Genomic DNA, 14,926 nt, shown 5'->3' on the forward strand with positions numbered 1-14,926 from the left:
ATAGCAGCTAAGCAGAACGTAGGTGACAGAGCAACAAGGAGGTACGATCAGGAAGAGATTACGATCAGCTGTTAAACAGGATTTTTTACTGTGATTTAAAGTCGTGAATTTAAAGTCGTATCCGTCAAACATTTTACTACACCGCGGTATCGATATGGTTTTGAAAAATCTGCCATACCCTTTTTAGGTTAGTGCGCTTCCATTTTTGGCCAGGTCATAAGGTTCAATTAAAGTCAAGCGTAAAGAGCTATAGTGATTCATCCAGATTCGATTTCAGAACGTTGCGAACTAAAATTCGATCTAAAATATTCCGTGATCTTTTTATTCTTTACTTTTAAACTGCGTTAAATCAAACGTATATATTTGGATTATACTAGACTGATCGTCTAATGTTAGCTTTGTCCATTTAGTCAGATACACTTATGGTCAAGAATAGTATGTTTTTTTCCGTGGCGTGGCGTGGCTAGTGGCCTAAGAGCCCGGGAACCCCAGACCTACGTTATTTTATAAAAGCTGAAAGTTTGTCAGTAAATGCTCCCAACACAGGTAAGAACGATGGGACCAGTCTGTTGTTTGGGTTATAGTGGCTTTGGCAGGTAAACGGTACTAAAGGTCTAGAATACCGATCTAAATACATCAAATAATAAAGTCCAATTTTTCGGTATTACCTTCAGAAGATTATTAAAAATCACGTTATTCATTGCCAGACACTCTTAGCGTTCATGAAATTATAATTTTACTTACGTCATAGTATTAAAGCTGATTTTTTTAGGTCTGGGGTTCATCGGCTCTTGCTCTATGTTATTCGGTTAGGTAATGAAAATTTATAGTTAATTACGAGTCAGGAAAAACTAAATCTCGTGATGTGGATTTTGAACTTATTGTTGATAACAATAAAGTGACGTCTGACAGGGAGGTTGCTAATACTTTCGAAAACTTCTTTCAGAATGTTCCCATTTTGTTAACAGATTCTCTAAGCTCTTCACCAATAGCAGCTCAGCGTATATTGAGAGATAATGTTAAAGAGTGCAATGTTTTATTTAATTTTAAACATATATCTGCAATAGATATTGTAAAGAATTTCAGGTTATTAAAGTTGAAAAAAACCGGTGATCTGTGGGGTATGTCGGTGATGGTCATTTCTAACATTATTGACGTTATTGCCCCTTATCTAGCCGTAATTTTTAATGAATGTGTTGATATGGGTATTTTTCCGAACCTAATGAAATGTAGTAAATTAATACCCCTTTTTAAATCCGGTCATAAAAATGACCTTAACAATTACAGGCCTATTTCAATCTTGCCAACTCTTAGTAAGGTCTTTGAAAAAATTATACTTTATCAACTTTTAAATCATTTTAATGTAAATAACTTACTTCATCCGGAGCAGTACGGCTTCACTAAAGGTCGTAGTACAACGGATGCAAGCGCAAGACTTATAAAGCATATTTACGATGCCTGGGAACGTTCGCAGAATGCCATTGGTGTTTTCTGTGATCTGTCCAAAGCATTCGATTGCGTTGAACACAAAACGTTGTTATTAAAACTAAGCCACTATGGCATCAAAAACGTTGCACTCAATTTAATTGCCTCTTATCTAAGTGATAGAATTCAAAGGGTATGCGTAAAAGACATAAAGTCTAAGGGATCATTTGCCTTAATGGGTGTCCCACAAGGCTCAATTTTGGGTCCCTTATTGTTTCTGGTGTATATAAATGATCTGCCATACCATGTCAGGGGCACTTTTGAGATTGTACTGTTTGCAGATGATACATCTCTCATTTTTAAGACTGATAGAAACAAAGATAATTTTGACGACGTAAACCGTGCTTTGTCACATGTGTCAGACTGGTTTACTGTTAATAACTTACTTTTAAAGGCAAAAAAAACCAAGTGTTTGGAATTTGTTTTGCCTAACGTAAAAAAAATTGATAAAAACATCATAATAAATGGAGAAACACTTAAAATAGAAAACTCCACTGTTTTTCTAGGAGTGACCTTAGATTGTAAGCTACAGTGGGGTACCCATATAGAAAGCCTAGCGAGTAAACTCAGCTCAGCTGCATATGCAATCAGGAAAATTAGACAGCTTACCGATGTTGAAACAGCTAGGCTTGTTTATTTCGCATACTTTCACAGTATTATGTCCTATGGGATCTTGCTGTGGGGAAAAGCAGCAGATATTGAAAATATATTTATACTACAGAAAAGAGCCGTACGATCAATATATAAACTTGGATCACGCGAATCGCTTCGTGAAAAATTTAAACAAATAGGTATTCTTACAGTAGCTTCGCAATACATTTATAATAATATAGTCTTTGTGAGGCAAAATATTACTCTTTATAAATCAAAAGCTGAAATTAACAATCGACTTACCAGAAACGGTCATAAATTAGTGATATCTGCATATCGTCTGCGAAAGGTGCAGAACTCCTTTGTGGGGTTGAGTATACGCTTTTACAACAAGATTCCTAAGGAAATTCTTGACCTACCAATGCATACATTTAAGAAATGTGTAAAAACGCATCTAGTACAGCGTACATACTATACATTTGATGAATTCCTCAATGACAAGGTAGAATGGAAGCAGCCAGCCTCGCTCTCATCTCCCGCAAGATAGCAAAATGATTGTAAATGTTGATGTTGGAAAAGAGCAACTACTGAGTTTCTTGCCGGCTCTTCTCGGTAGAATCTGCTTTCCGAACCGGTGGTAGAGTCACACAAACATACATACTTGACGTTTCAAAAGTGCTTATAAAGTAGGCCTACTTGAAATAAATGAATTTGAATAAGAATTTTGAATTTGAATTTATTGGCAGAAAATGGAAAACCTAAAACCATAGCATACTAATAATGCCTAAAACAATTTAATGAATAACTACAGCAATCAGTGCTACCTTGTTAAATCGAATCAAAATGTTAACGAGGCATTCATGCAGAAATTTATACTGTTTATTTGTTGGTAGGTTTGTTTGGCCATAATTTTGAAAGTATATCTATAATTAAGGATAGATTTGGATAGAAACAAAATGTAACAGTAATTACCACAATATCCAATGATTATTAATCCAATAATGGTAACATTCGTTAAACGCCATTCATTAACAGAAATCCAATTCAGATACGCGAAAATCGTAAACAAACATTACATGAAACAGGATTATTTGGACTTCGATTGCAAACGGGGTTTAAAAGCGTTTGGTTTTGCTTTTATATTTTACACACACTAGCAGTTGCCTGCTACTTCGTCTGCGTACCATTTATGGACGGTAAAATGTTACCAAACAAATAAAAATCTCTTACATCTACATTTTTAAAGGAATTAAAAAAATAAACGCTTTGTGTTTATAAGAAAAAAAGGGTCATTATCATAGTCCTTAACACCTGAACTATTTATATTTTAAATTATCATTCGTTAGATTGTATTCCTATGTAAGTATACTAGCAGTTCCCCGCGACTTCTTCTGTCTGATATAAGTATTTTTCCTACTGATTTGAGCCTATTATTCTTTCGAATAGCCCCTTGGTGAAGTGAAACTGATAATGAAGACCACGGAATGATTAATATCTTACATGATGCAATTCGATTATGTGGTTTGTAAAAGATTTATACTCGTCCCAATAAAAGAGCTGATGGTGAAGTACATCATCGGGAGAAGAAATATTTTAGAAAAGTTAATGAGCAGCTAACATTTCGTTATTATACCATTGAGTTGCATAATAACATTAGGTATCTAGTAACTAATACATTTGGAATATAATTTTTAGGAAGTCTATTTTTTATCGATAGAATGATAGACGGATGATGGCACATCAAATGATTAAAGTTAAAAAAAAATTTAACGCAACCCTAAAAAAGAACCAGAATGGAGAAAAATATCAATGAACATCCACAGGAGCGTGAAACTTGAGCACTGTCAGAAATGTTACATTTAATTTATCTTATTATTTTATTCCTATATAATTGTGCTGTAAACTATATAATTACTAAGAAAGTTATTAATATTTATACTCTTTCTTAAATTTATAAAGTGTACCGTGGTGCATGAAAAATCGAGGTTGCTTGTCGTATGCCATTAGATAATCGCTTGCAAACTTTTCCATCAGTTCAAGTCCAGTCCAGGCAAGAACATGTTAATTTGAAAAAAAGAAGAGAAAAAAAATTATAAACACTTATGACCAATAATCGTTATCTAGAGTTATTAATTTGATGATCTGTTTTTAGTTTTTAAGTATAAAAAACCACTTAGAGAGAAAGAAAGAAAGAAAAGCATATTTAGTTTTAACCCTGGGTGTCCGGCTAAGCTTCTGGAGTGAGGTCGGCTGGCTAGAGTGACCCAGCGGGGAGCCGTACCCAGTGGCACTAAGTACAACGGAAGGTTCCGGCCCACCAAGTACGGAACAAAGCCCAGCGGAAAGATGAAGAAGAAGGTATTTTTAAATATGAACTAAAAACGACCCGTATTGGCGCTGTTTCATTCAGTATGAATATTAATCTAATATCAGAGGCCGGCGTAACTTTAATATTTCAGAGTGTTACGTTTAATGTATGAAATATTTTACTGATCACCACCTGGCTAAATCAATTTCCCTTTAATAACATTAAACATTTTCAGTAACCGCGCCTTAAGAAATTTTTTAAACAACAATTAGAATAGAAAAAAAGCAAAAAGAAATACGATGACTGGCCTTTAAATTCTGTTTTATGGATACCTTAAAACTGAATTGTCTCTTTACTCCGCACTTTTTTGTAGTTTCCGGAAACATGCTACAAGCGTGCCAAGTCCTATAATTCTTCAGTCATTAACTTGACAAAAATTGAGGGAAACACAGTTATAAAAATTAAGATTAATTTGCTATACTCCGCGAAAAGCGGGTGTATAGCAAATTAATCTGTAGGGTGTAATTTATAATTTCTTCAATCCTTATACCACACCGAACAGATCTTCAGCAATGTACCCTCTACGCACGTTTCGCTCCGAAACCGGAGCATCTGCAGGAGATGTTGACTTTACAATGAATAATTGTTTTGTAAATTATTCATTGTGATTGCTACGAGTATATATCATGGATTTCCGCAAATTAACGCCTGCTTCTATCCAATATTTGGAAACTTAGTTACAAGACCACAATGTAGAATCACGCCATAGAATAGGTTAAAAACTATATATCTGTCATCCATGGGTATTATGTTTTATTTACTAAAAAATTACGGCCTAAGCCGATTGCCCATCTGATAGAAAATAGAAAACCATCGCCTATAAAAAGAGCAACCCTTCGAAGGGCATGCAAGGAACACGCAACGTGCCGCTCTGTATTATCAACCCTGAGGCGTTGGTGTTACGCCTCTTGTGCCTCTAATTACATCGAGAGCCACGTCCTTTTGAAGGAAGGAATGCTGTTTGGCTTGGGTTACTGTGGACGAATTCCGTTACTAAAAACTCTTCTAGAACGATATAAAGATTTTTTTTAAAACTACCCTATAGCATTAGGTTTAAGTATTCTGTCACTAGGGATAGAGAGAGTAGACTATTGAGTTTTGTATCCTTAGACAAATTTTTTCGTTTAACATCGACAGTGAATAAGAAAGATGACCCTTGGTTTGTATACTACATTGATTGTGAACTAATTTAAAACTCAAATTATTGGAAAACAATTTGAATAGGTTTAGATTCGCATTTGTTTAGTTTCGCGGTCGATAGGCAACGTTAAACCAATTTCGTTCTTGCAGCTTTCAAGTCACGTTTTACGAACCTTTGTGTCGCGCGCAAAACCATAATGGTTAGCAGAAATTTTGATAAACATTTATGTGTATAGAATAAAATAATAAGGTTAAAACAATCATTCCGTGGGGCCTTTTAACAGATTTTCCAAGTTCGTATCTATTAATTATAAATTTAGTATATTACCTACCTTAAGGTTTACTAAAAGTCTTCAAAAAACCATAAACACTGCCAAATCTTGAATAGTCCATAATAGTATCAGGTATTTGATACTTATTGTATAGATATCCGGAAACTCACTTAACCTACTAAGCAAGTGAAATATTATTTATTTATTATTTGCGTCGTATCCTGTCTTTTTCAAGTATGAAACAGTTGTTTTATAACCTCTATGAAAAATTGGCAATCAAAGTAGTCGTTAATTCAACAAAACGCAATATACCTACACAAATACAAAGGTACATAGTATAATAGTTTTTACGTCTTTTAAGTTATATGAATTAAAACACAAGAAGAGCTTAGATTTTTTTGAGAAACAAATTTACCAGAAAAGTCTATAGAATACCGCAGTTAGGCAATACGTGAAAAGAAATACAAACTCTGGCATTTATAAGTGTGAAGAATGATCGGGGGGCTAGTTAAAGAAATTTTTTAGATAGGAATTTCTCTAATACTGAATGTTGTTTAAAAAGTTTAAAATCTTTCTTTTTGTAGTCTTTGTCTTGTCTACTTTATTTAGTTTAAGTGTCAAAGGTTTGCTTCTTATTTTAAAGAAACTACACCGTCATTTCTGACACTGCAAGGACAGTAATTAATTTAGGAGTGGAAGGTGGAGTTGCATTTTAGTTAACCTGACACTGACTAAAGAATTCTGAAGAGACAGGTGGAAATCTGAAGGTGCTAGGTCAGGACTTTACGGCGGATGCATATAAACACCTCCCAGCCAAACTCTCTTAATTTTTGCTGAGTGGCTAAATGATATAGTATGGCCAAAGAGATATAGGAGAGAGAGAGAGAGAGAGAGAGAGAGAGAGAGAGAGAAATCGAAAAGAATTTTTCCCCAACCTATTAGGTAAATTCAAACATGACTGATAATATTTACTTTCAATTTACTGTTATTTTAGACTAATCATAGTTTTATATTTTTTTATTGTGATTTATATGATAAATTCTGGATTGCCGCCCCGCAGTCACCAATTAAAATACGAGTTGAACTTTTTTAATACTCTAAAATAAAAAACATTTTTTTTTGTAAATAAATGAGCTGTAAAGTGAGCCCCGTAAAATTCCCTGATTTGTTAGGGGTTTGTGCTTTTGTGCATGTATGAAGTGCACGCCACTGGTTTCACCGAAGAAGCATCAATGATTCTCCGGTGATCACTGCTCCGGTGCAAACCACTAGCGAACAACAACACCGAACTCGAGAACTCTAATCCGTTGGAAGCAGCAACATACCCTGAATTTAGACGGCCGACTGGCGCAGTGGGCAGCGACCCTGCTTCCGTCGAAGGCCGTGGGTTCGATTTCCACAACTGGAAAATGTTTGTGTGATGAGCATTAAGTGTTTTTCAGTGTCTGGGTTTTTTTATGTATTTTCTAAGTATTTATGTATATATAATTCATAAAAATATTCATCAGTCATCTTAGTACCCATAACACAAGCTACGCTTACTTTGGGGCTAGGTGGCGATTGTCGTAGTATATTTATTTATTTTTATATTTATTTATATCAAAATATTATACTTACAGCAGCAGATACTTTAGAAACATAGGAAACTCAGAATCTTTGTAGATTTCCTGAGCAACATTATAATTGGACCAAACCATCATCATCCTCTGGGGTCACCTGAGGTCACTGACCATTATATTAAGTTCTTCCTGAGTCTCTGTTACCACGACTATATCATCGGCAAACCTGATGCCAATCCTAGAAGCTTTGAAAAGTCTTCCAACTTAACGGTCTCGCGGTGTCTAATGGAAAAAAAGGCTTCGTACCTACGTGCAAAATGCAGATGGGATTTAAATTACGAAACTGTACCCGTCCGTATTCCGATACTCTTTGTAACTCGTTCTATACTGGAAAGGTTAATATGTAGAACCTCATTTTGTGTGTGTTTTGACGACTCAGACGCAGGGAGAGTGGTGGGCGCAGACATCCGGAAGGGGCAGTTGGAGAAATTCTAATTTCCGAGTTTTTTCTGGTCTGGTCTAGTGGAAGGCTTCGGCCGTGGCTGGCCCCACCCTATTGTACCGACAAAAACGTGCCGCCAAGACATTTAGCGTTCCGGTACGATGTCATTTGGAAACCGATTAAGAGTATGGGTTCAATATAACTGCCATCATGAGGTTAGCCCGTTACTATATTAGACAGCATCATCACTCACCACTAAGTGAGTTCGCAGTCAAGGCTAACTTGTAGTTCACACACACACACACTTCTTGAAATATGTCTTGCAGAATGCGAGATTGTGGTGAAGTAAAATACTTAAAAATTGAAGTTTGGTTTCTTTTTATCTATTTAGAAGATAAATTAACTTATCAGTCTTATTTTTATTAATTGTTTAACATGACCATACCCTTTTTCATCACCGGTTTCAATATTACATGTTTTAACGGAGCTTAAATTAATTGAATACAGGATGTAGTTTGTGGTTATACACTAATTTTAATACTCGAAGCATAGGATAATTTTGGGCACTAGGTATGTTGGTTATTTTAAGTTTGGATATTTGCTTTATTTATATATAGTTCGTGGTTTCATTTATCAACACCAAAAGGTCGCCTATACCAATATTATAAAGAGGAAATATTTATTTGTTTGTTTCTACCGAAAAGGCTCAAAAGTAATCTACCAATTTTAACCATTTCTTGACCAAATGAAAGCTAAATTATCAGGAATAGGCAAAATTTTAAAAACTTTAACATACACCATTCATTACCAATAGTTTTGACGTTAGAGCTTTTTCAAACAAACATATGTGGCAAATTATATTCTTCCGAAACTAGATAATTTATTTAGGATTTGGATTACAAATCCTCAGATGACAGAATTGATCCTTTCCTACTCGCCCCTTTGTAGTACAAGATTAAATCTTCCATCTAAAGATTTTGGTTTAGTTTGATTATATTATTAACATCAGGCGCTTGTGGTTAGCATGTTATTTTTTCTGTTACAAATTCTGAGTACTCACCGCCCCGGTGCAGTGCTAGGAAATGGGTTCGGCCGTGGGTCTCAGTTATCATCTCTAACTACAGACACACACTACACACCAACTAATAGAGTGGTGGGTCTATGCTCTAAAATACTCTCTCCTAGAAGATAGAAGACCTTTATCTAGCAAGAGGAAGTTAATAGGCTCATGCTAATTGCTTATTTACCTTAATCATAGCTTTGAGCAAAGCGTATCGAGTGAACACATTTCTTTCTGCCTTAGACTCGCTATAGCGTGCCATGAGGGTGATAAGCGATTTTTTCGCTGTATCGTAGTTTTCGTCCAATCTCACTCTCACCATGCGTAGTCTTTCATTGGTTTCGATCACTTCTTCCTTTGTCTGCCCACCTGGTAAATATAAAAATTATTACGAATATTGTTACGAGTAGATTAGGTAATCTACTCGTAACAATACTACTTAGGTAAGTAGAGTGTGATTTGCAGATTTACCGTTCTGGCCACAGAATAAATCTTGTCGCGCTAGTTTTCGAGCGAGATAAATAAATCTATAGGAGAGGCATAACGCGCCGCGCTGCTGGACAGCGCTATAGGTGGAATGCTTATTTTAATTCCATAAATTTGTTTTAGTCATAGTTATAGTCATTTCAGACTTGTAAGAATATTGATGCGATTAATATTAGATGCTGTTTATGCCTAGGTTCGATCGACACGCACCTCAAATTTTCGTAGTTATTTTCTCATAGGCGTGTGAAGTCTTCCAACTTGACCAGATATATTAACTTTTAAGCCAGAGAGATAACCCATGCCTTATGGTGGGCCGGTAGTGGGTTGATATTTATGAACGTCTAGGTGGTGATTTAATGACAGGTGACGAGAGCAATCAAACGCGTCAACCAAATATCGCCCTATAAGGCTTACGTAAGTGTAAATAACGTAAGTGTTGCTTTTACTTATTATTATATTTTCAAATGGTCTACCTAAAGTTTAAGCTCACGACTTTATTGAGATCAGCGTTTACTGAACACACACTGGTTAGTTGACAGCTTAGCATCTCGTTATAAGTTTGAAAACTTTGCGGCTTGAAATTAGCTAATGACCGACATTAAGCCGCCGGGCAGTGTCGGCGGGTTGGTGACTTTTTAGACTTTATCTGTACCTTACCTTCGTGTCTAGTTTCTACAGCATCTTGGGCGCACGCACATATACTATTTAATAAAAAGATTAATTTAGGTATTTTGAAACTTACTTGAAGTGCCCTCGTCTTTGACATCTTGAACTATACGGCGAACGCTTTGCGTAAATTTTCCGACCAAGTTGGTGGCTGAAACAAAGAAAAATTGCCTTAAGTAAGTGAGAATAACTATATGTAAACTTGTAATTACTGTAACTGAACGTATCCTCCTATAGAACCTTATACAGATTAAATTTAATTTTTGTCTGTGTGTCGGCGCATCTCGCGGAAAGTACTGAAAAGACACAGGTGGTGGATATCCCAGTGGTCTTGTTTCGCCGGTGGCTTTCCAAAACTGCCAATTATTACTATAGTGTAAAACCGACCAACGTTATTTGAGTTTAGTGTGATATGTGGCCACCACTCTTTTACGACCGGACGATCGTTTACGACCTTTAAATTAATGCTAGGGAAAAGCTAGTAGTTTTTTCTGGAAACCATAGTAAATCTCTCCCTACTCGATTTTTTTGCAAACTATATAATATCGATTGAGGCAGCTTATTAATTCTTTCTTTACCCAACTAACTTTTTAAAACCTTCCAAGTTATGAAATCTGAGGTGCACGATACTGACTTCTTCATGGGCGGCTTTTAAAATGTTCATCATGATAAAGTTCGAACGAGCTACTAATTTAAAATCGAGCTACATGAAAATAATTTAGGTCCCTGAAAATTTTACTCATAAATATCAAGCAGCGAAAACATAATCGCTAGTTTTCCTTCCGGTGCTTATTATAATAACACAAATACCATAATTTCAGGCTGAAATTTCATTATTAGTGAAATTACATATTGCCTATTTTTTTAGTATTAATTGACGGACAAAGCATATGGTAAATGTAAATGGAAACCATCGCCTTTAACAAAGCAAAATTTCGCAGGGCATTCAAGGAACATGTCCTGCAACGAGCCGCCTTGTGTCTATCTGCCTACCTGAGGCGTAGCTGTTATGCTTCATGTGCCTGTAATTCTCGATGTTTCTCTTGCGAAAAATAACTTTGTAATGGTGAAAGATTATTAAAATCGGTTCAGTAGTTTCCAAGTTTATCGCTTACAAATAAATAAACAAACAATTCTTCTTCAACATTTCACTACTTGTGTACTTGAAGATTCAAGTACACAAGTAGTGAAGTGACACTTCTGAAAAGTAGCATACGAAGGATTGAGATGGATATAGTACTCTTTATCCTATATTAATATAAGGAGTAAGGTAAGGCTTAATATTTCTTAGACAAGCTTAAAAATCATTTATTATTTTAATGTAAAACAAAATGTGCATATCTATGTGTTTCTCATTCTCTCCCATATTATATTTATGTGTTTGTTTCTTCAACTACATATTATTGAGGTTCCATGGTAACTAAAATAGTTCTATCTCTTTCTCTAGCTAAAATTGTTAATTGAGTTTCCTTCATTTTCCGGTCCAACGCGAAAATCACCGACTTATCAACCAGACAAAGATTGATGCAGTAATATTTTAACGTCATAAATTTAATTACAGTCTTCATGGCAACTTGTTTATGCTCTACTTGTGTTTAACTGCGCCGTTATAGGTTTATTGCTTTTCCTTGACGACAAAATGAACAGTAGGTACTACTTTAATATGTTATAATTATAATTAGTAAATTATGTAAGTTATAATGTGTTCTTATTTTAGCTTTGTCATCATGATTTCTATATTATTTTTATCATACAATAAACATACATGTAGGTACATAATTGTAAACAGTAAGCTTGTTTATAAGCCTCTTTATTGGGTGTTACTGGTTTGGGAGAAGGAATGATAAAAATTGAGCAAAAAATCAAAGCTCCGTGTCACACGGACAGGTGTAGAGGACCTCATATGCGAACATTCCTCTAGCCTAACAAGGCAGTTATAACAAAAGCAGTAACTTTTTAAAAATCGAGTTGAATACAAATGCGGTTCGTATCCATTGAAAATGAAATCAATTTAAATTTAATGTTTTACCTAAATAAGAACTTTTTTTAACGCACATAAATCCTAGAAATATAGAAGTTCGTGCAGGGGATCGAACTTGGTACTCCCGAAAGGGAGGCTGCCCTAATTACGACGCTATAGCTGCTTTTTTAAATACATGTAGCTCAGAGCTTTATAACTTTGGTAAGGAGTACAAGTAGCTTACAGTTCTATGTTTCTGTAGTGTACTTTATTCTAGCTGAGGCCGTACGCTATATACATGGCAAAAAGTTCATTTGGAGTAATATATGCAATTAAGCATTAGACGCAGTGTTATCCCAAAAATACACATAAAATATATGGACATAAATTATCAGATATTAAATTTATTAGTAGGTATTGTATTGTATTGTTTTTGTTGCAGAGTTCTTCCGTGGACGTAATACAACCATGCTAATTTCTGCCGCTAAGCAGCAGCAGTTGCCGTGTTGCGGTCTGAACAGGCACATCGGAATAAACGCAAATCTCCTGTTACCATCAGGTGGGTCATCCGCTTGGTCCGTCAATTATTACTTTATAAAATAATTATAGTCTAGTTGACTTATAATTAGGTAGGTACATTAATAATTTGAACATTATATCTGACGGCTCAAGAGCCTCAGAGTTGGTTTTAGAAAGAGTGACGTCAGCGATACTGACGTCACTTCAACGTCAACTTCAATATTTCCGTCCATCACGATTAAAACCACAACTTGTTGTTTTCTGTTTTTATTACGAATACTTTCAGACGTCCGAACGGTCCGACGTCTCGAGTAATCATGAGCTGCGAGATACCGGCCACCGGTACTTATACCAAAGCATGCTTGTACAATCATCTGTTGTAAAAACTTGTTGACACCGACTAATCGTGTTTACAAAATTATGTTGTGAATTTTAACACATGATTGTCAGTAAAAGCTTAGTTTGTGATTGAAACAGTTTAAAAGAAGTTAGTTAATAAATCTAAATTATTTTGACGCCGGTAAATGAGGTGTAGAACACCTTCGCGCCGACATATCAATAGCTAAAAAAAAAAAATCAGGCTGGCCTATGCATTTTGCATCTATAAGAGTATACTATCGGGTTTTGTTCCTAGATAGATGCAATGGCGGAAAGTAAATTTGCACAAGTAAGCCAGGAAATGGAGACTCCCGGTTACAGCCGAGAGCTTAACTTTTGGGACTCTGCCGAAACATTTTATCTCAATGCTCTAAAGTTTACTTAATAGCGGAATATGTAAGTTTAGATAAAACTAGAATATCTTTCGCTTAGATAAGTTGTAAATTTATGATATCTACTGCAGGGCTGCCTGAATGCCATTTTATTGAATTTTATATCTCCTCAAATTATGTTTTTATATTTATTCAGAACCTAACATTTATTTTTCTGCTTGAAATTCCTACGTCATCATTGATGAAGACACATGAGCTAAACTTCATAGCTAATATTAAGTCTTCTTACAACCATGCTCCACTTGCTCTAAATAGTTGCAAATTGCAGTTAGTTTGAATAGTTTATAGCTAAGAACGTGGACCAAAGAGATTAAAGGGCCATCGCTTTTGTCCGCCATTCTCAATAATAAACTTTGAGAGGGACTGAAATGGATCTAAAAGATATAGATACTAAATTTAGATTGACCGACATTTAAATTTTCGTTGTTAAAATTGGAATATATAGTGTTATGAATGTACTAAAGGTCGTATTCAATCATTTCCTGCGGTTTCGTGCGACTTCATAAATTTCTGAAAAGTGAAATTTCTATCAATATACCTTTAATTCCCAATATTTTCACGAGTTATTAACAATACATTCCGGTAAATTAGAGTCGGTTCCGAGGTCTGCTTGAAAGAAAGACGCGGTTTCAATATTATTATCGGTTATTTATTTAAGTTCCACCAATGTTGTTTAAAAATTTTCGTACGGGCAAATTGGAAACGATATATCCAACCGCGCTTTAACTGGTTGGTACCCAGTCAACGAGGACACAGCGAAACCACACATTACCGGGTAATGGATTTCGTTCAACTGGTTAAAGCAAAATACTTTATTATTAGGAACGAAACAGCTATTGTGAAACGATACAGATAATTAAAAAATTATCAAAATATCTTTCCGGTATTGAAGGGCAAAAAGGGTCCGAGAGTGAAAACTTTTCAACCGAAATTAGAGCAAGTCAGAGTAATCCGATTTCTTGTATAAATGACGAAACAGAAATCTTTCCAAACGAGAAAAACTCATGTATGATAAGAAAGAAATAATAAAATTTAAGTTCCAAGATGTATCTACCTCGTTTTTGTGTAAAACATACTAAAAACATGGGAATTAACCGTTTACATTTTTAAATAATACAGGAACTAGTAACCTGATAAATTTTAAATACTTGATCCATTAGGCAATTAGTTTTATAAACTGTGAATAGAATCACTGTATAATTTTCAAGACTTGCCACTTTTTATCGCAACAAACACTGAATAATGTGTATATTCATTATTTTGACATTCATACGTTTTGCCAGCTTTGTTGAACTGTTGTTAGGTACTAAGGGCCCCCAGAGGGTTTATTTTACTAAGCTACTTTAGATATATGTAGGTCACGCAAATGAAGTAGAGCTTATTTAATTAGAAGCTAGAACTCCTGAATATGCTTTATTATGTCACCCCTAACAAAAATGTATAAGCGAATATAGCAAAGGCGCTCTGGCCCCTTTTAATTTAAATAGCGCTTTAAGCCAGTTATAAATTACTCCGACATTACTTTAGACTCTATTTATTGAAGAAGTGTAAATACTTAGTGTATTTCAGAAACAATCTAAGATTGCTTAGTTTTTTTGTTAATGATTA

General features: G+C 35.1%; 1 protein-coding gene across 1 annotated transcript in view; it reads right to left on the reverse strand.

Moving 5' to 3' along the window:
• LOC120626474 overlaps positions 1–12,781 on the reverse strand; it is a 31,012-nt gene extending 18,231 nt beyond the window's left edge. Inside the window, exons 1-3 of the mRNA XM_039894000.1 lie at positions 12,694–12,781; positions 10,146–10,220; positions 9,105–9,286 (exon numbers count right to left, since the gene is read on the reverse strand). Coding sequence (XP_039749934.1) covers positions 9,105–9,286; positions 10,146–10,220; positions 12,694–12,781 — 345 coding nt within the window. The remainder of the gene's footprint in view (positions 1–9,104; positions 9,287–10,145; positions 10,221–12,693) is intronic.
• Positions 12,782–14,926: the final 2,145 nt, after the last annotated feature.

Source organism: Pararge aegeria, chromosome 9 (genome assembly GCF_905163445.1).
Source record: "Pararge aegeria chromosome 9, ilParAegt1.1, whole genome shotgun sequence".
NCBI classification, from domain to species: domain Eukaryota; kingdom Metazoa; phylum Arthropoda; class Insecta; order Lepidoptera; family Nymphalidae; genus Pararge; species Pararge aegeria.